Here is a 25,239-nt window from a genome sequence, read left to right as displayed (position 1 = left end):
GCACCAGCGAAGATAAACTCTATCAACTGGGTCTTAAGAGTCTCCGAAGTTGGAAAATTGTGCAAACATTTGTGTGGCGTATTGCAGCCAACAACAGAACAAGCAGGGTGTTTAGCTCCTTTCTGCATGTTCACTAGTACGAGTAGAAATAACAATGGCGGACACAGCTTGCTGAGAAAGCTACTCTGTATGGAGGTATGGAGGGAGGGGGTCGTTGTTGTGTTGCAGTGGAAACCAGAAACCCTTATATGGCATGAAAAATATCACTGACGTCACCAGTTTAAGGAAGTGCTGATCAGCATTTTTTCAGACACATTTTCTGAGAGATGGAGCAGTAGAAAAAGAGAGAGGATGGTCTTTTATGATACTATGGTGACCTGTAGACACACTGGGGACAGATACTGATGTTTAAAAGACATGGAAAAGTGCATTTTGCATAATAGGTGACCTTTAACATGGGCTCAAAACTGAAAATTGGACACTCTAAACCTTTCCCTTAATTGCCTTTCCCGGGGTCCTAAAAATCAGGGAAAGGGTTCTAAATTACTAAACATCACTATAATTGAGGGTGCCGAAAAACTGGAGCTCTGGCCCTTTCCCCGACGGAGTTACGATAATTCAAAATGTACTCAATTTTAAGCGCTCTCGGTGCAATCCTTCAACTGTCCACCAGATGGCAGGCTCTTTGGGTATTGCCATTGGACAACCCCATCCTTAATCGCTCGGTATTGCCATTGGACAAAGGTATTCACAATAAAAAAATAATTTATTCTAAAATCCATACAACAAGCAAAGACACACATTAACAGGTATTTTTTTAATCAATAATGATAACAACAATAATAATACAAAATAAAAGAGCACCTTATAGGCGTATGATATGAACAGGTTGTGTTTCTTATTTTATCTTATCTTATATCAATAAACACCTAATAGGCCTATGATATCCACACTTATTTTTCTATCAATAATAATAAAAAAAATAAAAAATAAAAATAAAACAATCATTCACAAGTATCAATTCAATTCAATTTATTTTTATAAAGCATCAAATCAAAACAGAACTCTATAATTTAGAGAGCCAACAAGAGATTTACCATGAGCCATTGCATTGTTATAGTTGTATTGTTGTTATTAAAATAAATAAATGAACACAAAGTAAACATTTTATATTTTAGTTGTTTTCTGATTCACCATCTAGTTCAAATCTGTGTTAATTGGAGGTATGACCAAATACCCGGGGCCCTGCGGTAAGGGATGTGAAGTCGACAAATCAAGTCCACTTCACATACTTTACTGCAGGGCCCCGGGTATTTGAAGTGGACAGAGGCTATATCTCCAAAAGGCCTTGCGCTAGGAGGCTGAAAATTCATCAGTTACACCCTTTCCCACAGATGAATAAATGTTGCAAAAATGAAGAAGATCGGAACAAGTTTATTTTTTCCATACTGCAGCTTTAATGTAAAAACATGAAGAAAAGGGAAACTTAATAACTTTGTGCTGGAATGTACAAGGATGCTGACACTCTCTCACACACACACACACATGGATGTTGTAAAAAAAAAGCAGATTGGAACGAGGGCATGTTTGCCACACTTGAAATTATTTCCAAGTTTTTGCATGTAGTGTCCAAACTGGTTCCCAAGGGTCTAGATCCATCAAAGTCTTGTCAGTTATTCATCATGAACTGTTCTTTTAAGATGTACCGAGTTTTAGCTCCTTTGGTCATCCTTTGGGTCAAAAGAGGGAATTGAGGGATAATTTCGAGGCCAGGTGTCCAATAGCAATACCTTCCCATTCACATTTTTAAAAATACTTTGGCCTCTTTAAGAAGGTTCTCAGGGGTTTAGAGACACCAAAAACATCTTCATCACTCAACTATGTGGTTTTAGTGTCCTGAGTTTCAAGTTGATTGGGCTTCAGGAAAGCACAAAAACACACTTCCCTAAACAAGACCAAAACAGTAGGCCTCAACCAGTAGGAAAATGCAAAAAACAGGTAAAACTTGGCCAAATTAGGCAAAATAAGGCACAGTTTCTTATTATTTATGTCATACACATCCAAAGTGACTTATATTTTATCAAGCTGTCTAATTTGATCCACATTTGGAGGTTTAGAAAGCCTCCTTTGGGCTGAGTATAGGTCAGAATATGAGCCTAATCGCAGAATATGAAATCAAAAGCTGCTCTGATTGACCCGCAATCGACCCGTGGCCTCGAACGGCACAGAGTGACCCTTGGTAAGAGTCCCAAATGGCCCCCAAAGTGAGGCGAAGTCGCTAACATAAAGGTATTTTAAGTGGATATTTTGTCCATTTCAAATTCACTTGCATTCAAAAATTATGAATTTTAGGTTAGGCTGCTGCTCGGGCTCCTGAGGAGCTATAGAGCTCAAATTTGCTGCTACTCTTTGTTGGCAGGAGAAAAGGTCCCTAAAATTTGGAAGCTCTGGACGCCTTAGAAAAAGTTATTGCACACCCAATTTTTCCACTCAAAGTTCTTACGGCTATTGCTCGGACACCAGAGGACCTACAGGCCCCAAATGTGGAGCAGCGATAGTTATTGGGGTCAAGATTAAGCACCTAAAACTTGGTGGAGGGGGTGATTTTGGACCAAGTTTTTTTCTAGAGCTTCTAGTTCTGAAACTGAAATATGTTGATCTCCACTCATTCTAGAGCAATCCTGTGGTGGTTGCACATCTCTATGTATTTTGTACACTCTGGGGGAAGTTGTCCATTTGAAATTACAAATGAATGGGGGTTGAAAGTTAGGGAAAATACCATTATAAAGGATTTGCAATGGACAGAGTCATGTTTCAGCTAAAATAGCTTTAAATGATGTGAAATTTATAGAGGTACCTAAAATTGACCCTCTAATCCAGAATCCCGTGTTTTAGGCTTCTTACTCTCCTCCATTGCTACTCCCTTTTAGGGTCATTGTAGCAATACAGATCCAAGGCCAGTTGATTCAGGAGGTCGCAGAGATCACGTGGTGCGATTTTGGAGTCAAAATTCATTGCAGAATTGAAAATATGTCCTTAATTGGTTAAAGGTCAAAAAAGGTCAACGTGTACACTGGCCATACATTAACATTGACTTATTGATTTTCAGTGTTTATATTGCTTGCGTCGGACTCATCAGACAATGTAGACCCGTTTGGACCTCTTGGCGGTGTACCAGGTCCAATTTGGGGCCTCTGTGCCAATTTTGGTGCATTTTGGGTATAAAATGGTTGAAAAATGTCCCCAATAGCACGCTATTGCCATCTAGTGGATTTTTCTTGTATCACACCCGAGTGTCCAATCGCAGAACCATTTGCATTGCCATTGGACATGTCACTTCATTACCTTGTCTATTGAGACGACTTTGGGCCAATGACAGGAAATCGCCATGGAAAATTTGTCCATAAAGTGGAAGATTCCATTACTTGCAGGAGACAAGCCAAACCTTGCTTGAGAAAAACAACACCGTGATTAAGGAAAACCACACCTTGCATGAGGAAAACCGCACCCTGCAGGAGGAAAAGCACACCGTGTAGGAGGAATCCGCATCCTGCAGGAGAAAAGTACACCTTGCATGAGGAACACCGCACACTGCAGGATGAAGTGCTCGTCCTAACGGGATCCCCCCATAAACAAGTGGAGAAAACTACGCTTCTTCAGGAGGAAAACCGCACCCTGCAGGATGAAGTGCTCGTCCTAACGGGGTCCCTCCATAAACAAGTGGAGAAAACTACGCTTCTTCAGGAGGAAAACTGCACCCTGCAGGATGAAGTGCTTGTCCTAACGGGGTCCCTCCATAAACAAGTGGAGAAAACTACGCTTCTTCAGGAGGAAAACCGAACGAAGTGAGGGAGCTCAGGGTGGCTCACAGAACCAGCCTAGAAAAGTTTTCAGCAGAGATCCATGTTGAAAGGATCGAACTCAGCTGTCAGAAGGAGATGGTGACGCAGCTTATTAAGGAAGCGTGCAGCAAGATGTTCCAAAAAGGCAAAAACCAAACCTTGCATGAGAAAAAGCCACACCTTGCAGGAGACAAACCAAACCTTGCTTGAGAAAAACAACACCTTGATTAAGGAAAACCATACCTTGCATGAGGAAAACCGAACCCTGCAGGAGGAAAAGCACACCTTTCAGGAGGAAAACCGCAGCCTGCAGGAGATAAAACACACCTTGCATGAGGTAAACCGCACCCTGCAGGAAGAAGTGCATGTCCAAACGGGATCCCTCCACAGCAACGTGTGACCAGGTTGGTGACCAGCATGAGGAGGAGGTGCCAGGCTGTTGTGGCTGCGTATGGATCTTCCACCGCTACTGAGGCTCCTGACGGTGTATTAAATGAATAAAGTGTAAAATAGCCAGTATGTCTTGTTTGTTCCTTGTTACTGATAGAGAGTTCAATCATCCAATCCACCAAACAACTCAAAACAAGAGTCAATACCAACAGGAGAATACTCTGTTTACCATTGGCAGAACATTTTGGCCAATTTTTCTTGGGCGCTACCCACATAATCAGCTGTGCTGCTCATCCCACAAATGCATGATCCTTACAAGTTGGACATCATTGTGAAGGTAAATAAACAGGCTTTCCAACCATGTAAAATACAATGACCATTAGCATTGTAATAACAGAGAAATAATCCACCAAACACAAATTTCCAAACTTTTTCTTGGACTTGCATTTATATAGCGCTTTTCTAGTCTTCCGAGCACTCAAAGCGCTTTTACACTACATGTCAGCATTCACCTATTCACACACACATTCATACACTGATGGCAGAGGCTGCTAAGGTGACAACTTTGCCCATCAGGATCTGATCTCAATACTCATTCACACACCGATGGCTATGCCTTCGGGAGCAATTTGGGGTCTTGTGTCTTGGTCGAACCACCGACCTTCCGATTGGTGGACAACCTGCTCTACCCTCGACCAACTGTACGACTGTTAATGTGTTTTAATGATCATCACTCGCCCTGGTCTCCATCTCTGATACTCTGGTGTTCATTGTGTCTCCACATCTTGTCGTATATCCGTTGTTTGCTGCGTTATTTTCTGAATGTCCAGCTCTGTATTAGCTCGGAAGTCTTTGTATTTTCACCCCTGGAGATTGATTCCTTCAGCTCCATGATTAATTGTTTAATCTCACAGGTGTCTGCCATTGTTTGAGCCTGGTGGTGTCGACTCCAAAGTTTCCTTCAAACCAGTTTTCTGTTTCCCGTCGCGTCTTCCCTCGTAGTTATTCCTGCAGGTTTTACTTTACTGCAGGTTTTCTTCGTTTCTTTTAGCTCATTTGCTAAATGTTTCTGGTTGTGGAGGACTTCTGTTATGATTTGACGCTGTATAAAAATAAATTGAATTGAATTGAATTTTTTAAGGTTCAACATAATATATATGAGAGAGAGTATTTTCTAATCAATCTCATTATACTTGTTGCAATGTTTTACATTCATAAATGTACATTTTGCTAAAGTTAAACCTCACTTTCATGTCTTTAAGAAAGAAATAGAGCTGTAAATTAAGACAATAACAACAAAAACGGTGAGACTATGCTCCCAATTTAATGTTTGTACTTAAATTACTGTTTATTTATTTCATTATTTCATTATTTATTTATTTATTTTGACCCCCAGCATGCTTTACGTTACTTGTATTTATTTATTTATTATCCTCTTTTGCTTTTATGCATTTTTACCTATGCATCTGTTTCATTTGAAGTATTACTGATTATATATTTATATATGAAATGATAAAGCCAGTGTGTGGGGGGGCGGGCCGAGTGTGACGCAGATATTTGTTTAATCTGCGCAGCTGCTCCAGTTGTACTTTTCTTTGGCTTGTAAGGAGAAAGTGACTCAAGAAATCAGACAGAGAGGGAGAGGACTGAAGTCATCCTCCATTTATATTCAACTGGTCTCTCTCTTCATCTCTCTCTCACCCTCCTCACCCTCTCTCTCTCTCTCTGTTTCACCCTCCTCACCCTCTCTCTCTCTCTCTCTCTCTCTGTCGGACTCAGATTATCTCCATCATCCTGCCGCTGAGATGTGAGTACTCCAACATATTTCATTTTTACTCATATAACTATGAGGAATATCTATTTATTATGCTAAATTCAACTTTGATTAATTAGCTGTTGCATAATAATAATAATAACAATAATAACAATAATAATAATAATGATGTGGTTTCCGGTGCATTAAAACTACACATTTTCATTATAATCCATATTTCCTTGATTGTGACTTTTAGTTTTATTATGTTCATGTTGCTATACTGAACTAGTTCAGTATAGCAACATGAACACAACGTCACAAAAGACGCGTCTACTGCTATCTGGGGTTTGTGTAGTCTGGACATTTCTGGGCAGCAGCAGAAATATTACAATGACTCACCAGCTGACTCACTTACACAACTATCCATCAATATAGTGACGGGACAAAGTGCTTTTCTACACTATTACGCACTTTATTTAGCTCGCAGCATCACAAAGAAGTGAATGAAATGTGGCGCAAAATGTGGCCAACACTTGGAAGAATGTTTGTGGAAAAGCAAACCTATAATGAAGATGGTTTAGTTCTCTTTATGTCCTCTAGTGGGGGAGGAGGGGAGGTATTAGTGCGTGCGTGTTGATCTCCATCAGCCCTCTCTGGTCGGAGCCTCTCTGGCTGCACTAATCTGTCTCCATTTTGCTTGTGGACAACCAGCCTGTCTGTTAGAACAAAGGATGGAGGAGGCGGGCAAAGTGAAAGTGATTGTTATTCTTTTAAACTGCTGATGCTGTAAAACTCTCTGATACTTTGCTTCTATGGACAGAGGCCAAAGTTTGATGTTTCAATTATTGAATTTGTAAATTCATAGTTTCTACTTTATAAAATCGCTGAGAAAATGACAGATATCATATTCCAGCTACTTTAATAAATACAATAACACAAGGTTTAAAATACTTTGTTATTAAGATCTGCATTCCAAACATTACTTGGGTATTATCAAAATATACTTAAAGGTCCCATATTGTAAAAAGTGAGATTTTCATGTATTTTATATTATAAATACTGTTAAATACCTTTAAAGTAACAAAAGTAAAAACATTTCAGTATTGTATATACCTATATCATATTATTGGATTATAATTATTGATGCATTTGTGTGTAAACATCACTTTAATGTTGCAGCTGGTAAAGGTGGAGCTCATTTGATCTACTTTATATATATATATATATATATATATATATATATATATATATATATATATATATATATATACACTGCTGAGTGGCTTCATCTGTAATTAGGGCTGTCAGGAGATCCAATTTTTACTACATGAATATCGTGGCCAAAAGAATTCACAATAATATCGCAATTTCTATAATTTAAAATAATAATAATAATAATAATAATAATAATAATAAAAATGCTATCAGTCAAATTCATCTTTAACTTTGTTTATTGTGTGTTTTGTCTCTTTTTTTGGGTAAATAAACACTCAAAATATGAGTCTGTAACCATAACTGTATGTATAAAATGATTTAAAAGGTGGTGGATTATTTACACAACATTACCATGTCTATTGTTATCATGGTATTAATATTTATTTTTTTAAATATCACGGTTATCATCAATACTGGCATATCGCAACTGCCTTAAATGTAATAATGCAGCATCATTTATTGATTTATTATATTTTGTATTATTATTCTGAAGAAACAAATCAGGGTTTATAGCTGAATATATATATATATATATAATATAATATAGCTGGCACCCGATAGTGTTCGAGATTTGGAGACGTGCTCGCTGCTACTTTCTACTTTGCATTATTAGTTTGAACCTGCAAATCAACTGTCAAATAAATGTAGTTAAGAAGAAACATTTAAAGTTGCAGAAAGGGGAAATATTCAAATAAAGTACCTCAAAATTGTACTTATGGTGAAAGATCAGATTCCGCTTTATCATTTGAGCTTCAGAAAACTTTCTCTTTCTGTGTTTATGAGAGTACAAACAAGATTTGAAAGCTCACAACAGCAAAATGATGAGTACCGTTTTATTACATTATTGTCATAACACATTTTTATGTGCCTGTCCTATCATGAATCAAGAGATTTGAAATAAAAACTAAAACTTGGTCGTAGAGATTTTGGTCAGTCTTTCTTCTTTTGTCTCTTTTGTTTTATGTAAAGACATCACAGACTCGCTGAGCATCAGGATGTTAATACATTTGTGGCTATGAGTCAAAGTTTCGGATTTTATTTTGCTGCTGCCAGTTAGAGATGCGAAATGTGCAAAGTTTCTCTGCAGCTATAAAAATCAAGACTGTAACTGTAACTGTAAAAACAATAAAATGCCTTTTTGGTCCATTCAATAAACTCAGGAGTTTTTCTGCTACAGCCTCGCTTGGTCTGGAAGCTAATGGTTGCTAATGTTAGCAAACTAAAGATTGATTTTGCTGTATAACAGACATCACTAAGCCAGTAATGCTACTGCTGCACTTTGTTTGATCACTTTACATCATCATGTTAATGTCACGTATGGCCAAAGTGTACATAGTCTCCTTTCTGCAACATGGTTACACAAAATAAATGATCTCAAGACATGAAGTGATCGAGTTTAGGTGAAGACTGAATTTTTACCAAAAACTTTTGGAGTTTTCTGTGATGAATTGTGCTCGTTCCTCCGTCTCACCTGCACTCTCTGGGTCTGAAAGGTCGACTCCAGACGCAGGTACTCCCGGGGCCTCGGAGGGTGAGGGGGGCCCTGCTGCGGCCCCAAACCTCACCAGCAACAGACGACTGCAGCAGACACAAGCACAGGTTGACGAGGTGAGGATGCTGCTCAGAGACAAAGAGCCACACTTTTAATAGAGCTCAAGTTCACTACAAACTATGTCAGAAAGAAAGAAACTCAAAAAAGGAAAATGGGCATTAAAATGAGCGACAGATTAAGATGACACATTTAATTGTGACGCTGACAGATGTTGTTGTTGTCCGTCAGGTGGTGGACATCATGCGCGTGAACGTGGACAAAGTCCTGGAGAGAGACCAGAAGCTGTCGGAGCTGGACGACCGGGCCGACGCCCTGCAGGCCGGAGCCTCGCAGTTCGAGAGCAGCGCCGCCAAACTCAAGAACAAGTACTGGTGGAAAAACTGCAAGGTGGGGGCATGTTTGGAGTGTGTGTTTGTTTCCCATCATGCATCAGTCCTTCTCAGTACTACGTAAAGACTTCCCAGTTTTAGCAGTGCGACTACATTACGGGGCTCAGGGCTTTAATTTCTTTATCTCGCTGTCTCTTTTGTAATGCTGATCTTAAAAGAAACCAGATTCTAGTTGGGAAAACGTTGGCTGACAGTCGGTTGAGTGTGGCAGCTGGAAACCGGACAATCAGAAAACTATATGATGTTGTAGATGATGTAGATACCAATAGCATGGATGCGCAATGCGGATGAGTAAAGAGGACTCTTTAGCTCACTCACCAGATAAACAACAGCATCGGTTATATGTTCAAATGCTTAAAACGACCTGCGTTTACGTTCTCCTGACAAGCAACCTGTTGTTGTCAATCAAATTATCACGATCTATCAGAAGAAAAGGTGAAAGGAGTGTGACATTGTTATGGGCATTCAAAATGTCTAACTTTGTCACTGGAGACGACATTCTGTCTCCTACCAGTGTTAGCTAAAGGTCCCATATTGTACAAAGTGAGATTTTGACGTCTTTTTTTATTATAAAGCAGGTTGAAGTGCTATATAAATACTGTGAAAGTATCAAAATGCTCAATCCATGGAGCTATACACACAGGCCGTATTCAGAAACCTGGCCTTTGAAACAAGCTGTCAGGGTTTCTGTCCATTTGTGATGTCACAAATCTACAATATTTAGACAATTTCATAGTTTTAAACGTAAACATTCTAAATGTGTCCCAGTTTCCTTCCTGTTGCAGTGTATGTGAATGACATCAGCTGACAGGAAGTAAACATTGGCCCAAGCTGTTTCCTAGCAACGCAATTCCGTTGCCATTCCGTTGCAATGCACTAAAACGGAGCGTTTCTGATAGAGGGTGTATACAGGTATATTCAGACAGACAGTGTGAGAAAAATAATGTGTTGTTTGAACATTAAAGTATGTAAACATGTTCTAATAGAAACCCAAAATACAAGTATGAACCTAAAAATGAGCATGATATGGGACCTTTAAAGGAGAAGTGTGCAGGATTTAGTGGCATATAGCGGTGAGACTGCAGATTGCAACCATCTGAATACCTCTCTGCTCACTCCTCGCTTTCCAAACGTGTAGAAGAACCTACAGTGGCGTTGGAGTTTGGTTTGTCCGTTCTAGACTACCGTAGAAACATGGAGGAGCGACATGGTGAACTCCTTTCAGAGGAATCACTCCCAAAGGCTATTGAATGAAGCCTGGAACACGGTCTTGAGCTACGGGGTATGACACATGCGCAGTGAAACTGGAGCTGCAGTTTTGGGAGGGTTACAGAAATCAATTAACAACACAAATCAATGACAGATATTGTCCAGAAACCCTCACAGGTACTGCATTTAGCATAAAACAATATGCTCCAATTATAACATGTCAAACTGCAGCCCAACAGGCAACAACAGCTGTCAGTGTGTCAGTGTGCTGACTTGACTATGACTTGCCCCAAACTGCATGTGATTATCATAAAGTGGGCATGTCTGTAAAGGGGAGACTCGTGGGTGCCCTAGAATATTACACTCAATTTCTGCCAATAAATGCCGCTAAATCCTACACACTGGCAAGCAAGTTGTTTTAGTTGGTAATGGTTTTAAAAGGCAATTAAAAAGATGTATCATCATATCATTGATTTAGCTAATGTGATAAAGTAATGACATCCTGAGGAAGGGAAACATACTTGTTGACATATTGTGTTGTGGAACTCATGAAACAAAAGATTAAAAATTAACTTCTGTCCTAACAACAGGCTGTTTTTATGATCTGCGTTAGTTTGAACTCGTTATGGAGAAATTCACCAGCTGAATGAAACTGAAATAAAGTCCAGTTAGACTCAGCTCAGTCCTGGATTTACCCTCCAGCCGCCATCTTTATCCCTCGTTCACCTCCATCACCACATCACACCCTGTTCCATCCATCCATCCATCCATTCATCCATTATCCATCCATCCATCCATCCATCCATCCATCCATCCATCCATCCATTCATCCATCCATCCATCCATCCATCCATCCATCCATCCATCCATCCATCCATCCATCCATCCATCCATCCATCCATCCATCCATCCGTCCATTCGTCCATCCGTCCATCCATTCCTTCATTCGTCCATCCATCCATTCATCCATCCATCCATCCCTCCATCCCTCCATCCATCCGTCCATCCATCCATCCATCCATCCATCCATCCATCCATCCATCCATCCATCCATCCATCCATCCATCCATCCATCCATCCATCCATCCATCCATCCATCCATCCATCCATCCGTCCATCCATCCATCCGTCCATCCGTCCATCCATCCATCCGTCCATCCATCCATCCATCCCAGCCTCCTCGGCCTCCGATCCGTTTTGATCTCAGCATCCCTTCATCCAGCGCTCCGCCTCTGACGTTCAGTTTCCAGATCGTCCAATCAGAAGCTGCCGTTCAGAGAGGGGGATTACATTAGAGGAGAGTCTGATTGACGGCGAGGAGGAAGTCAGAGAGAGAAATCCCAATCTGGATTATACAGTGACAGTCTGGGATTAAAGAGCCAGCTGTGATTTGTGATGTAACTCCACCCACCCCCCAATACACACACACACACACACACACGTTTGGACCAATATACTTGTGAGGACCCTCATTGACATAATGCATCCCCTAGCCTTTAACATTAACCCCTACAACACCACGGTCATGTTATTCGTATTGTTTTTTGGGGGAATTTGATGACTTTGAGGAGTTATAATTTATTCTTATTATTATTAATTCTTATTGTCAACAAATCCCATGAAAAGACAAAAGCATCAGTGGCTTTATCCTTCTGTATGCATCCAAACCCTGACTTCCTCTGTGGCATAAATCTCAAACTTTTTGGGGCCAGGGACTCCTTACAGGGGAGAAACTTTACCAAGGACCCGCTCATAATCGTAACACTGATAAAAGCTTACTACCATTTGTACTCTAAGATGCTACTGGATCTATTTGTATTCTACAACTTTTCAACCGAAATACTTCAGACCTGTTTATACCGTATATACCTTTTAAACAGAGGGTGATTTTATTCAAATGACATTTGGACTAAACATGGCAGCATTTATAGCCTCCATTTAAAGTAACCGATCTTAACAGCTTTCAGAAAATTAACAGCAGCAAGACTGGCGTAGTCCTATTAAATACAGACATTTAACGTTACCAGTCTAAAGCTGACTGTCAGTTAGTGCTTCAACTTAAAAATAATGAACTTATTGCTGTGTGTCACAATCATATCAGAGCTTCTATTGGCCCAAAGCCAAAGTGGATGTGAGTAATACACACAATATGCTTGGTTATATTGATGTAAATGGTTCCCCATCTGCACTTTTTAATGATACAGCACCATTTTATAATTTATAGCAAATTATTTCGCCGACCCCCTGACAGAGTGCCCCGGACCCCACTTTGAGAATCACTGCCCTAGAGCTCCATTAAAAACACATCACTGAGCCTCACTGTGTTAGATAAAAACTACAGTGAGCAGCTGTTTCAGGATATTACTGATTCCTTTTTAAATGGAGCTGTTTATGGGATTTGCTGAAAAGAGAAAATGTAGAATAAGTCTTTTTTTCTTTTTTTTCTTTCACAAACATCTGTATTCTCTAATTTCTCTTCTCTCCATATATACAAGCAGACACACACATGAAGCCAGTACCAATCTTTCTCTCTCTCTATGCTCTTGTTCTTGTTAATCTCTCTCGCCCTCCCCCCGTCAGAGGGGATGTGATTTCCTTTCTGTCAGCAGCTCTGGCTGGATTTATTTATGGACTATGTAGGTCCACACACATACACCACCTGACTGTGTTTGTGTAACGTTGCATATTGTCATATTGGACCTGAAAATAATCCCCCAAACAAACAAAAACATAAACCAAAAACATAAACACTACCACATCGTCTGCAAAAAAAAATAAAAGGGACAAACACATGTGGAGTCTAAATTAGTCAACAAATAGTCACATTTAATTTCACATGTCCTTTAATTTCCTACTAAATTAGTTTTTGCTGATTTTAGAAATAAAAGTTGTTTAACCCTTCTATTGTCTTCCCGTCGACCGTACAACTTTTGCTCTGGTTGGATGGTTTATAAAGGATATGGCATAAATTATCACCCAATTCTGTGTAACACTTTTTCGCCCAACCTCATTCCAACTCATTACCACAAGTTTTACACTTTTTTGGGGGGGGGGGGATTTATGGTTAATAAACATTATTTCCATTAAAGTACACCTAATTTTTGAGTAAAAAAAAAAGCAGAAATTATTAATAATTTTGACTATAGTTAGTATCAGAGGAACACAATATTGATGGATTATCACAGATGGGTATATGTCAAAGTTTAGTCAGAATATTATAAATATTATGTTATAAAACATTTTCAATGACAGCACATAATGACACCTTTTTAGCTAACTTCATTCCAACTCAAGTTTTACACTTTTTTTCTGTGGTCAATAAACCTCATTTACATGCAATCATACCTCATTTTTGAGTAAAAACCCCAGAAATTATGAATTACTTCCATCTGTGTTATTTTGGGGCAATCAGAAGAAAGAAACCCGTATGTATGATATAATGAAGTTTGAAAACGGGTCAAATGTGACCCGAGGAAAACAGGAAGGTTAAAGGATTATTTCACTCGCCCTGTTTATTCGTCTAAGTGACTTTTTGTGTTTCTTCCAGATGATGATCATCATGGCGATTGTAGGTCTAATATTTTGTGGAGCCATCTTCTGTAAGTAATCAAACATCACACACATACATATACTGTATATTTGGATGGATAGACTAGTTATAAAGTTAACATCAATTATTCATTATTAAAATAAAAATATTTTTGTGTTTTCTCTGGTAGTGTAGTGAAGATATTTTTCTTTTCTTTTTTTACTCTTTGGTTGGAGGATTTTCTCTTAATTATTTGTTGTTTGTCAAAAACATGGTTTACTCGTTGATATTCATGGTCTTTACAGGATGAATGAATCCTCATAACTTTGGTAAACCTCTGGTCTTCCCTCGAGTGCTGCCATCAGGCAGAAGAAAAACAAAGTTAGTTGGCAGAACTTTAGTAACATTTAAAGTCCCCAGATGATGAAACCTGCCCTCCATCAGCGTTTCTCTAATGCTAACCTTTTGGCCAAAATGTTCATTTTGCACACAACAGACGGCTTTTAGTCCTGTTTGAGGGAGACAGAAAATATTTGTTATTAGGATTTTCACTTAGCCAGTGTATTCAGAAATAATGAGCTTTCTTTGTTTTCATGCAGAACATGACTACTGACCAAAAAGACCAAATCAAACTGAAAATGTTTCATATGTCAGACGTGCTATTGTTAAGTAAAAAAAATCATCACTCACCTCAAGATGTTGTTCTAGAGCAGGGGTCAGCAACCTGCGGCTCCGGAGCCACATGCGTTTCTTTAGCCCCTCTCCAGTGGATCCCTGTGGATTTATAAAAATGGAAATGAATAACTGTTTTGTGTTAAATTTTCATTTTTATTTATCATTGTTGTAGGTCTATGGTACGACGGTACGACGGAGTATTAGGGCCACATTGAGGAAAAAAAAATCAATCTGAGATTTCGAGAATAAAATCATAATTTTATGAGAATAAAGTCATAATATTACGAGAATAAAGTCAGAAGTTTACGAGAAAAGTCATAAATTTAAGAGAAAAAAGTTGTAATATTATAAGAATAAATTCATAATATTATAAAGTATTTTTTTTTCTTTTTTTCTCGTAAAGTTATGACTTTATTTTCGTAATATTACGTTTTTTTTCTCGTAAAGTTATGACTTCATTCTCGTAATATTACGATTTTTTTCTCGTAAAGTTATGACTTTATTCTCGTAATATTACGACTTTTTTTTCTGGTTAAGTTATGACTTTATTCTCGTAATATTATGACTTCTTTTTCTTGTTAAATTATGACTTTATTCTCGTAATATTACAACCTTTTTTCTCGTTAAGTTATTACTTTATTCTCGTAATAATTTGACTTTATTTTGGATACTAATACTCCGTAGTACATTTGCACTTTGGCTTTCACTGCATTAGACTTACAGTATATACTATATAGTTATACTTTAAACTGTATAATGTTTTGCGGCTCCAGACAGATTTTTTATTTATTTTTTGCCTAAAATAGCTCTTTTAATAGTAAAGGTTGCTGACCCGTTCTAGAGCTTTCATTCATGTCACCTGATCCTCACCAGGAGATGGAGTTTGCCCAGTTCTAATTGTTAATATACGACTTAGACATGACCTCCTCTGCCTCCTCAGTGTATTTCTTCTACTGAGCTGGTCTTCAGGGACAGACACACGAGTCGAGGGACGAGTCTGCATCGACGCCACCGAGCCTAAATCCAGCTTCTCCTCCTGCTCTTCATCCTCCTCTTCCTCAGACACCTCCACACTTGGTCTGTAATGAGCTCCGGTGCCTCCTCTTCTTCTTCTTCTCTGCTCCTCAAGGGACACGTCTCTCCAGGCAGGAATCCTGGTTCAGATGTTTTGAAGTGGGGTCGTATGAGGTACTTCTCCATAGTCAGTAGCTCTACCTACAGTAGAGTTACTGCACGGGAGCAAAGTGATGTACTACTGTGGACGGGAGCAGCTCAAAACGTAGTTTAGACACCTAAAAAACGTATTTAGAATATTTTCACCGGTTTACCTTGCTGTCAGACAGCTATACAGACTAGATTTCCAACGAGAAACTTAAGTTGTTATCTCTGCTCTCGACAAAGCAACCAGACTCCATTGAAAAAACCCAGTAATTTGACCTCGCAGAACACAGGAGTTGCTAACCGATCGAGGAACCCCTGTGCTCTGCGAAGTCTGGTGGCTTTGGCGAGAGCAGAGATAACGGCTTCAGTTCCCCGTCAGAAAGGGCTGTCTGTCGGGGAGGTAAAGTGATGAAAATATTCTAAATATAACGTACACTTAAACTGATATCGATATTTTTAGGTCTCTAAAATCTGTTTTGCTGCTGCCCCTGTCCACAGTAGTACATCACTTTGCTCCCATGAAGTAACTCTACTGTAGGTAATACACTGACTATGGATAAGTACCTCATACAACCCCACTGAGAAACACCCAAACTATCCCTTTAAACTGTATTTGACACATCTCAAGCTGAATGAATCAAACATCCAACAGAAAGCTCTAAAGGAAAGTTGTTTTGTTATGCAAGTGGTGAATCATTTTATTTACTTATTCATTCATTCATTATTGGGCTTTATTACACGAATTTGTTGAGTACTCGATTCTGATTGGTCAATCACGGTGTTCTACGGTCTGTTATTTCTGTATAACAGACCGTTGCTATGTATAACAGACCGTTGCTATGGGCGCAGTTCAGATGTCAGACTCTGGAGGACCATTCTTGTTTCAAATTATTGATTTCTTCAGTAAGTAGCCGTGTAATAAGCAGGATAATGTACAGCTAGCGGGTCATTGTTGTGAAATAAACCTCTTCAGTCGGGGTGCCGCATCGCCTTGTCGGGGTTTATATCACACCAACGAGCTGCTCGCTGTGCATCATCACTTACTTAAAACAGGTTTGAACTGGTCCATGGTGACATTTCTTGTTCTTAAAGCTGAAGTAGGCGAGATTGGAGCAAATATGATTAAAAAAATTATTTTTTTAAAAACAGTCGCTATATCGTGACAGTAATACATGAAACAGGTAACCTGAAAAAAATCATGTGCCTCTGCGTCCTCCGGTGTCCTCCGGTGCTCCTAACGGCATCTGCAAGATTTCACTGACCAGAGGAAAACAAGCAGGAAGAGCTGATCTGAGGTCTGATGTCCAGCTGCTGTCTATGAGAGCCAGCTGTCAATCACTCGCAAACTCCGATCAAGCGGTCAAACTAGGCAGCGCTGATCAAATATGAATCAATAGTCTGTTACGTTAATGCCTATTTCTCTCCTCAAATGTTTTCAGAATCGTCTTGTAGTGTATTGTTTAGCTGTAAAATTAGAAAGTTTGTGACACCGCCACCATTGTGAAATCTGGTGAAAGAATGGCAAGTTCTGGTCACATGACCGGAGCACAGCCAATAGGAACGCTCTCTCTCAATGAAATGACCTGTGATTGGTCAAAGTCTTCCGTCACAGGCTAGATGTTCTAAATCCTGAAAACAGAGCCATGAGGAGGAGCAGAAGTCTAGTTTTCTCTCAGAACACTTGAATTACAATATGCTGAAAGGTTATTATGGAATTTTTGCCCAATGATGCTAAAAATATTCTGCCTACTGACACTTTAAACAGACAAAACAAACCAGAAACTTAACAGCTACTTTGTCCTCTCCCCATTTCAATAGTTCTTTCTGTCTTTCATTTATTTTTTTGATTTTAATGCAGCACTTTATTTTTTTATTACATCGGCATACAGAACACACGTCAGGCCAGGACATATTTCCTTTCAGAAATTAAGATTTTAAAGATAAAAACTTCTCATAAAGACATGAAAATGACGTCCGGTGCACTGAGACGCAGAGGATGTAGATTGAGAGTTTATGAAAAGATTGATTGCAGCAGATTAGAGCGACGGTTTAAAACATGGTTCACCATTAACAACAACAAAACTCAACCAATTAATGGAAGTAACAGAACTTTTAACTTGAATCTGGTTCTGAATCGATCGTCACAATGAACGTTTAGTTGTTTCTGTTTCTTTGAAGATATCGAGGAACTCAAACATCACTGAACAGTATTTTAAACCTGGATTCCTGCTCTCTCTTCCTCTCCGTCCAGCTGTATTGTACTTGTACAGTATTGTTGAGGAAAGCTGCCCCCTCCCACCCCCCCCACTGGTGTCAGTTTTGGTACTACTTCTGATGTATTTACACTTTGAGCAAATACGACGGAACAATTTCGGTCTGTTTGTTTGAGTTATTGTAAGAGTTGTGATGCAGCAACAGTCCTGATTTTATTCTTTATTTCGTCTCGTGAACTCGTGTTCTGTGTACTTCAGCTGTGGTTTGAATGTTTCCGTGCTTGAATGTGACTCCTCTGTATATTTTTGAGGTATTTTCGGAGTGAAAATTGAGACTGTAGATATTTCATTATTTAAAATGTAAAAGAGAAATGATTACATTTAAAACTGTGAATGGGTGTTGAGCGTTAATCCCGCTGTGTTAAATGCTTCCTCAGTATACTGCTGGATTATATCAAAGGTTAGGTTAAGATTACTAAACACTGTTATTCTGATTATTGCCTGGGATTTCAAATAAATTCATGTTTGCAACGGAAATGTCGTATTCGCTCCCTGATTTACTCTGAAAACTTATATTAACCCAAATGTTTCATTAAAACATGGTATTGTCTTTATCTGCCTCTTATTTTGACAAATATGAGTAAAATAAATAAATAAATAAATAAATAAAGGAAATGACAAAGCTGCTGATCTACACATACTAATACAAAGCAGAAGAGTCGCTCACCTGCACAAAAGTAGAAATAAAACAAAATGAACAGAACAGACGACGAACTTTACTCTGCATACTTCTGTATAAAGTCGAATCATGATATTATGAAGGGAATTAATATAACCACAGATTAGACCCAACTGGCTGCATGTTTCATAATGTACATCCAAACAGGGAATTTAAATACACTAAAACTCGCCATAAAACCTGAAGATCTTAGTTTCACTTCTCCCTCAGATTTAGTGAAGCTTGAAATTTGTATTAAAAATCTGTTAAATTTGATCAAAATACAAATACTGCTGCCAGTTTCCTCAATATAAAAAGGATTTGTTAAAAATCAAATTACACCTGAAATTAAAATGAGAAGAGTTCATTTAACAGTATTATATATTATTATATTATATTATATAGCTCCGTCTTCACCAAACTACTGTTGCAAATGTTTCGTTTTTACTTTCCCTTTTCTTACATAATGTGAAATGATCTAAGAGCACAAATTAAACGACATCAGACGAGAATTTGACTTTTAGTTTGACCTCAGAAGATCACAGCTCACCTACTACCTAACTGACCACAAACAAATTCTTTATTTTATTTTTTTTATTTAGGTCCCAAAAAACCATCATAATAACATTATATCAATAATATTAATACAGAAATTGAAAAAAGGAGGAAAAAAATAAAATAGCTTTTCTGTCCACAGCCTGAAACTTTGGGGAAGTTGGGATTCGATCCTCCAGAAAAACTCTGTTTAAAGTCTGTTTGGGGAGGGGGGAAAGGGGAGGGGGAGGGGGGGGGTGAACTGGGCGTGGCTTCAAGCTTGAGCGCGCTGTCCGTCATTCTGCTGTGCACCGATCAGGAATGTCGAGGTGAGGCAGGGGGTTGGTTTTCGAGGTAAAGCGCAGAGTTTCAGTCTACTGCTGCGACATCTGGAAGAGGACGGGAACAAGGAAGTTCTTATTTACACATTTCACTCTACACATTCCTAACGATGACATCATTACAAAAGTGAGATGGGAATATCGACACCACTCCGACATTTATCGTGATATCAATCTTCTCATCTAACATCTGGCAGGAAAGCAAATTTCTACAAGCAATACTGAAGTTTTTTCTTTTGTCCTGTGTTGAGAAAATGCTAAATAACAGGGGCAGCAGCAAAAACGGATTTTAGACTCCTTTGAAAAAAACTGAAAGTAATTTGACCTGGCAGAACACGAGAGTTGCTAACCGATCAAGGAACCCCCGAGTTCTGCGAGGTAAAATTACTGTTTTTTCTCAATGGAGTCTGGTTTCATTGGCGAGAGCATAGATAAGAGAAAAGGGCTGTCTGATGGCGAGATAAAGCTGTGAAAGTATTCTGAATATAGCGTACACTTAAACTGATATTTATTTTTTTAGGTGTCTAAAACTGCTGCCGCCCCCCCGTCCACATAGACTATAGACGCTATAATGCTAAATACTCTATATTAGCTCTTTTTTAATGTGGCAAAAAATAAGTTATAAGTCATTCTTTGAAAATGACAAAAGCCAGAAAAAAAATAAAGAAAAACATTTCTATGGAACTGTGAAAGTAAAAAAAAAAATCCCTTCCATTATTTAAATGTCAAACTCATATTTTGGGCTCTGTACCTGTTGTGTCTGTGACTGCGTCTGTGTCTCGGGCCCTCGACTCGCCAGCCGGCTCAGGATGTTCCTCTCGGACATCTGGAGTCGCACGGCAACCGGCGGTATCCGGGCGATGGTTGCCGGGAGGCGGGTGACATCCGCCTTCATGTCGCTCAGCAGCTCCTCCAACTGCTTCAGCACTGAGAGAGACACACAGAGAGAGAGAGAGAGATATAAGGAACTACAGTCGCTCGCTCACCATACGGGTTGTTTGCAAAGTCATCAGAACAGATTTATGTTTATTAATTATTAAACAGTTTCATTTCCTTCATTTACTTTAGATGTTCTCTCTAGTTTACTCAACAGAACAGAAACACTAGATAAGAGAAACACTTCTTTTTGTATAATGATTAAAAAGATGAGTAGCAGCACTAGTAAACTAAAGTAAGAAGTAAATGATAGTAGATTCATCGGTTTGAGCATTTTAATGTTCAAATCAAACCAAACAAAACAAAGAAAAAAATGCTAATAGTCACTGATAACAGCATCATTTGATCTAAAACCTCATGGACACTAAATTAAAAGAGGTGACTTTCAACCAAAACCTCAACCGTACAACAGAATCCTCTACTTCCTGCTCGGCGTCTCACCTTTGTGCAGGACGGCGTTGGCCGGCTTGTTCCCGGACATGGACTCCTTGCTGAGGTGCTGGTGGGACTCGGCCAGACACTCCACCTCGCTGAAGCGGGTGTTGAGTGCCATGGAGGGGTGGGAGGGGTCCTCGGACATGTTGAGGTAGGCGGCGCGACGCAGCTGCTCCTCGATCACCAGCGCCTGCTCCAACAGCTGGAAGGGAGGGGGGGGGTTAGGTGTCAGCATCACTGTACAATTCACTTGTTTTTTGGCTGGATCGCAGAGGGCCAGCCATACAAACGCAAGAGTCGGTCACTGACTGACTGACTGAGTGATGAAGTTATAGGATTGGTCGGCCGACTGTTGGAGTTTCCTCATTGGTCGTTGCTCTTTCAAAATGAAAAGGCGGAGAACAGTTCTGTGTTTACGTTTTCTGGGGATCAAGCCACACGTCGCTACTGCGGGATGAACCCAAAACAATAATAATAATACAATAAACGGATCAAAATGATGCCGAAATAACGACATTATGATGTCGATTTGTAAAAAGACCGAATTCATGCTTTGACAGGTCTGTCTGCAAGACGACAAGCAAACAACTTTTAAAATGCTTGTTTTCTGAATGGAGTTTGGATCGATCAATGCCAGGCTAAGCTTACATTGTAGCTGCTCCATCAACACTCAACATAACGTCATCTAGGCATAAATACGGCAGCGACGTTGTTGTAAACGGATCAAAAATGTGCCGCAATAACTACATAATGATGCTAATTAGCAAAAAGTCTGAATTCATGCTTTGTCGGGTCTGTTACCATGACGACAAGCAAACAACTTTTAAAATGCTTGTTTTCTAGGGTGTGACGAAATATCGCGCCACGGAATATTGCGATATAAAAATGTGACGATATGCATCGTTGAGACGAAAAACTGGATGGACGATATAGTATATTCTAAATAGAGCGTACACTTAACCTGACATTGATTTTATTAGGTGGGCTTGTTGACCGCCATCTACTGTAGGTAACACACTGACTATGGAGAAGTACCTCATACAACCACACTTCACAACACCCCAGCTATCCCTTTAAATAACGGTTTAGATGACATCCTCCCATTCCAACGTTAATGTTTTCCTCTCCGTCGATAGAAAGGCGAGCCTACCTTGAACCTCCTGGCGAGGAACTTGTTCTTGATCTCCAGGAAGTTGCCTCGGTTCATCTCTCCTTTAAAGGGCTCGTTGAGGATGGCGAACTTCACGTCGTTCTGGATGTCCTGCCAGCGGGCGTAACCGTGTCTGGAGGGAGCCGCGGTCAAGGGCAACAACTACATCTAAAAACACGACAACACTTCCTCCCCGTTACAACCCCCCACAACCAGCGAGAGCTGAGAGACAATCAAAAGGTAGGAAAAGGATACTGTATGATGCCAGCCAGCAGCCAGTAGTCATGACGACGGTGCCAGATCTCGTTGGTTTTCTTGGTAACCGTGGCGGCGCGCTCCTCGTTCTGCCACAAAGAGTGAAGCTCTGAAAGAGGAAAGATTTTAATTAGAGAACAACTTTAAAAACCATTTGTGTTTCTACGTGTGTGTGTGTTTGTGTGTTTGTGTACCTGTGAATCCACCGTCAGCGATGTTGAACATGAACCTGGTCTTGGCCTTCTTCTTCTCCTCGCTGATGGCTGCGGCGGCAGTGGCGGTGGCAGCGGTGGCAGCGGTGGCAGCGGTGGCGGCGGTGGCAGCGGCGGCGGTAGCAGTAGCAGTGACAGCGATGGTAGCTGAGGATCCGCTCTCCTTGCTGCTGTCTCCGTTCTGCAGTTTGGTCGTCACCTCCTCCGGCTTCTGAGGCTCCTTCTCCTCCTTCAGATCAGCTGCAGGAGAGCGAAAGGAGACGTGATTAACATGAAGAAAGGGGGAAGGGAGGGACAAACGTTTACGTTCTAAAGTTCATTTCCTGTTTATTAAACCGGGGTTTGGTACCTTTCTTTTCCTCTGCAGGAGGAGTGGTGTCCATCTTCTCTGTCTTTTCTTCTTTCTTTTCTTCTGCTGCAAAACAGAGCCAAATAATATTAAAGGAGAAAATAAAGACTTTAACCGGCTGAGGAGATACAGAAGAAAACTAAAACAAATCTTGTTTACAGGTGCTGCGATAAAAAGAGTTTTACCTTTGACCTCAGAGACCTCTGGTTTGACCTCTGACCCCTCCGTCTTGGCCTCTGGAGGCACCTTGGTTTCCTCTCCTCCCTCTGGACTCTTCTTCTCGCTCTCTGCCTCGTCCTCCTTCTCCTTCTCCTTCTCGCTCTCCTTCTCTTTAACGCTCTCTGCCTCTCCGTTGCTCGGTTTGTCCGTCTCCATCGGCTCCTCGCCGTTCTTCTTGCTCTCCTGCTCCGCCGGCGGACTCTTCTCGTCGTCGTCGTCGTCCGGGATGGCGATCACCTGGGAGGAGACACGGAGGGAATTCTGTCACATTTCACATTCACAATCCAAAAGATCCTACTTTTAGTCACATCACTTAAACGCATCGTGTCTTTACCTCGTCGCTGGTCTTTGCCGGCTCTTTGCCGTTCTTCTCCGCCTCGCCTTCTTTCTTCATCTCCTTCTCTGCGTCCTTCTCTACATCCTTCACTGCATCCTTCACTGCATCCTCGCTCTTTGAGGACTCGTCAACTACAAAGACAAACACGTTCAATCATTGTGTTGTTTTAATGTGACCGTACCCGGGGGATTTAGTGGAGTGTGTGTGTGTGTTGTTTCACCTGTAAGGAAAGAGGAAGTGTGCGTTTTGTGTGTGTGTTTACCTGCAGCGGGCGTGTTGGGCTGCGTGTCGGCGGGGGTGCCGGTGGACGGCGTTTTCCCGGGCGAGTCTGGCTGAGCCGCCGCTGCGGCCGCCTTCTTGCTCTCCTCCAGCTCGGCCATCCAGGGCATCGACCACTGGCCGTTCACATGCTCGAACTCCTGAACCTGGAAAACACGATGAGCACACGGGTGCCATGAGGACGACTCGTCACCTCTCAACACGTCCCGTCAAAAAGAGCTCAAAACAAGCCTGCTAAAACTTAACATGTAAGTTAAGACGGCAGCATTTTTTATTTTATTTTCTTCAACCATTTTAGAGCTGCAACGATTAATAGGTTCGTTGTCAAATAAATTAACCGCCAACTATTTTGATAATCGATTAACCGGTTTAAGCAATATTAAAGATAATCCTTTTTAAAAAGTCTAAATTCTCAGATTCCAGCTTCTTGTGAATATTTTCTGGTTTCTTTCCTTCTCTGTGACAGGAAACGGAATATCTTTGACTTGTGGACAAAACAAGACAATTGAGGACGTCATCTTGGGAAACACTGGTCAACATTTTTCACCATTTTCTAGACCAAACAACTGATCGATTAATGAAGAAAATAATCAACAGATTAATCAACAATGAAAATAACAGTTAGCGGCAGCCCTGACGTTAATGGAAACATGGCTGCTGTCTTCTTCTTCTCTCATTCTAACAACTAAAGTTAAAGTAAAAAAGGCAAAGCTGCATCTGTTACCTTCTTACGAATGAGTGACATGACACCGATGCGGGTGAGGACGTGTTGCCGTGACAACCCTTCTCTGGGGACGCCGTCTGCGAAGGTCTCGGCCCCGTCGGCTCCGGGCTCGCAGAGGTGACGCATGAACAGAGAGACGTACGCCCTGAGAGGAAGACAGAGACCAAAGGGTTAACGGAGGACACACGAAGAGAGAGGAACATATTGTTTCATGTAATATCAGCTGATTAAAAGCCGTACTTTTAAGGATATCTGCAGGCTACAATAAACTCATTTTACAATATTAAATATTTTATCTCTGCATATACAAGTTTAATAAACAAAAACAGATATAAAACAGGTAATAATCCATCCATCCATCTGCAACCGCTTATCCCGTTAGGGGTCGCGGGGGGGCTGGAGCCGATCCCAGCCGACATTGGGCGAAGGCAGGGTACACCCTGGACAGGTCGCCAGTCCATCGCAGGGCTGACACATAGAGACAGACAACCATTCACGCTCACACTCACACCTACGGGCAATTTAGAGTCCACAATTAACCTAACCTGCATGTCTTTGGACTGTGGGAGGAAACCGGAGTACCCGGAGAAAACCCACGCTAACACGGGGAGAACATGCAAACTCCACACAGAAGGGTCCCAAGCCGGATTCGAACCTGCAACCCTCTAGCTGTGAGGCGCCAGTGCTAACCACTGCACCACCGTACAGGTAATAATGACATTCAAAACTAAACAAGACGGGGTTTGATGATTTAAAGATAATTCGATATTGAAATATGATCCATATTCTCTCCCAATAAATATAAACTCACATATTTTT

At 40.4% G+C, this 25,239-nt stretch overlaps 2 protein-coding genes across 7 annotated transcripts in view; one reads left to right on the top strand and one right to left on the bottom strand.

The window, feature by feature from the left end:
- The first annotated feature begins 5,819 nt into the window (after positions 1-5,819).
- LOC141753982 (vesicle-associated membrane protein 1-like) lies at positions 5,820-18,468 on the top strand. Of its 2 annotated transcripts, XR_012590545.1 has the most exons (6): positions 5,820-6,039; positions 8,697-8,811; positions 8,984-9,142; positions 13,901-13,952; positions 15,498-15,730; positions 16,179-18,468. XR_012590545.1 is itself a non-coding variant. In XM_074612714.1 (5 exons), coding segments are annotated over exons 1-5 (345 nt in total). In that variant the 5' UTR covers positions 5,820-6,037; the 3' UTR covers positions 15,515-18,468. The 2 variants fall into 2 exon arrangements, 1 of the variants encoding a protein (XP_074468815.1); XM_074612714.1 differs by having other exon boundaries at positions 15,498-18,468.
- Positions 18,469-19,228: 760 nt separating this feature from the next.
- The window catches only part of LOC141753957 (chromodomain-helicase-DNA-binding protein 4-like), a 40,553-nt gene continuing 34,542 nt past the window's right edge, over positions 19,229-25,239 (bottom strand). For all 5 annotated transcript variants that reach the window (XM_074612664.1, XM_074612663.1, XM_074612666.1 and 2 more), the window contains exons 31-41: positions 24,421-24,565; positions 23,680-23,842; positions 23,415-23,548; positions 23,047-23,317; positions 22,862-22,927; positions 22,495-22,752; positions 22,301-22,409; positions 22,046-22,178; positions 20,902-21,097; positions 20,276-20,451; positions 19,229-19,572 (exon numbers count right to left, since the gene is read on the bottom strand). In XM_074612664.1, the coding sequence (XP_074468765.1) occupies positions 19,558-19,572; positions 20,276-20,451; positions 20,902-21,097; positions 22,046-22,178; positions 22,301-22,409; positions 22,495-22,752; positions 22,862-22,927; positions 23,047-23,317; positions 23,415-23,548; positions 23,680-23,842; positions 24,421-24,565 (1,666 nt within the window). In that variant the 3' untranslated portion in view covers positions 19,229-19,557. The remainder of the gene's footprint in view (positions 19,573-20,275; positions 20,452-20,901; positions 21,098-22,045; positions 22,179-22,300; positions 22,410-22,494; positions 22,753-22,861; positions 22,928-23,046; positions 23,318-23,414; positions 23,549-23,679; positions 23,843-24,420; positions 24,566-25,239) is intronic.

Source organism: Sebastes fasciatus, chromosome 17 (genome assembly GCF_043250625.1).
Source record: "Sebastes fasciatus isolate fSebFas1 chromosome 17, fSebFas1.pri, whole genome shotgun sequence".
NCBI classification, from domain to species: Eukaryota; Metazoa; Chordata; class Actinopteri; order Perciformes; family Sebastidae; genus Sebastes; species Sebastes fasciatus.
This window is presented reverse-complemented; position numbering and strand designations above follow the sequence as displayed.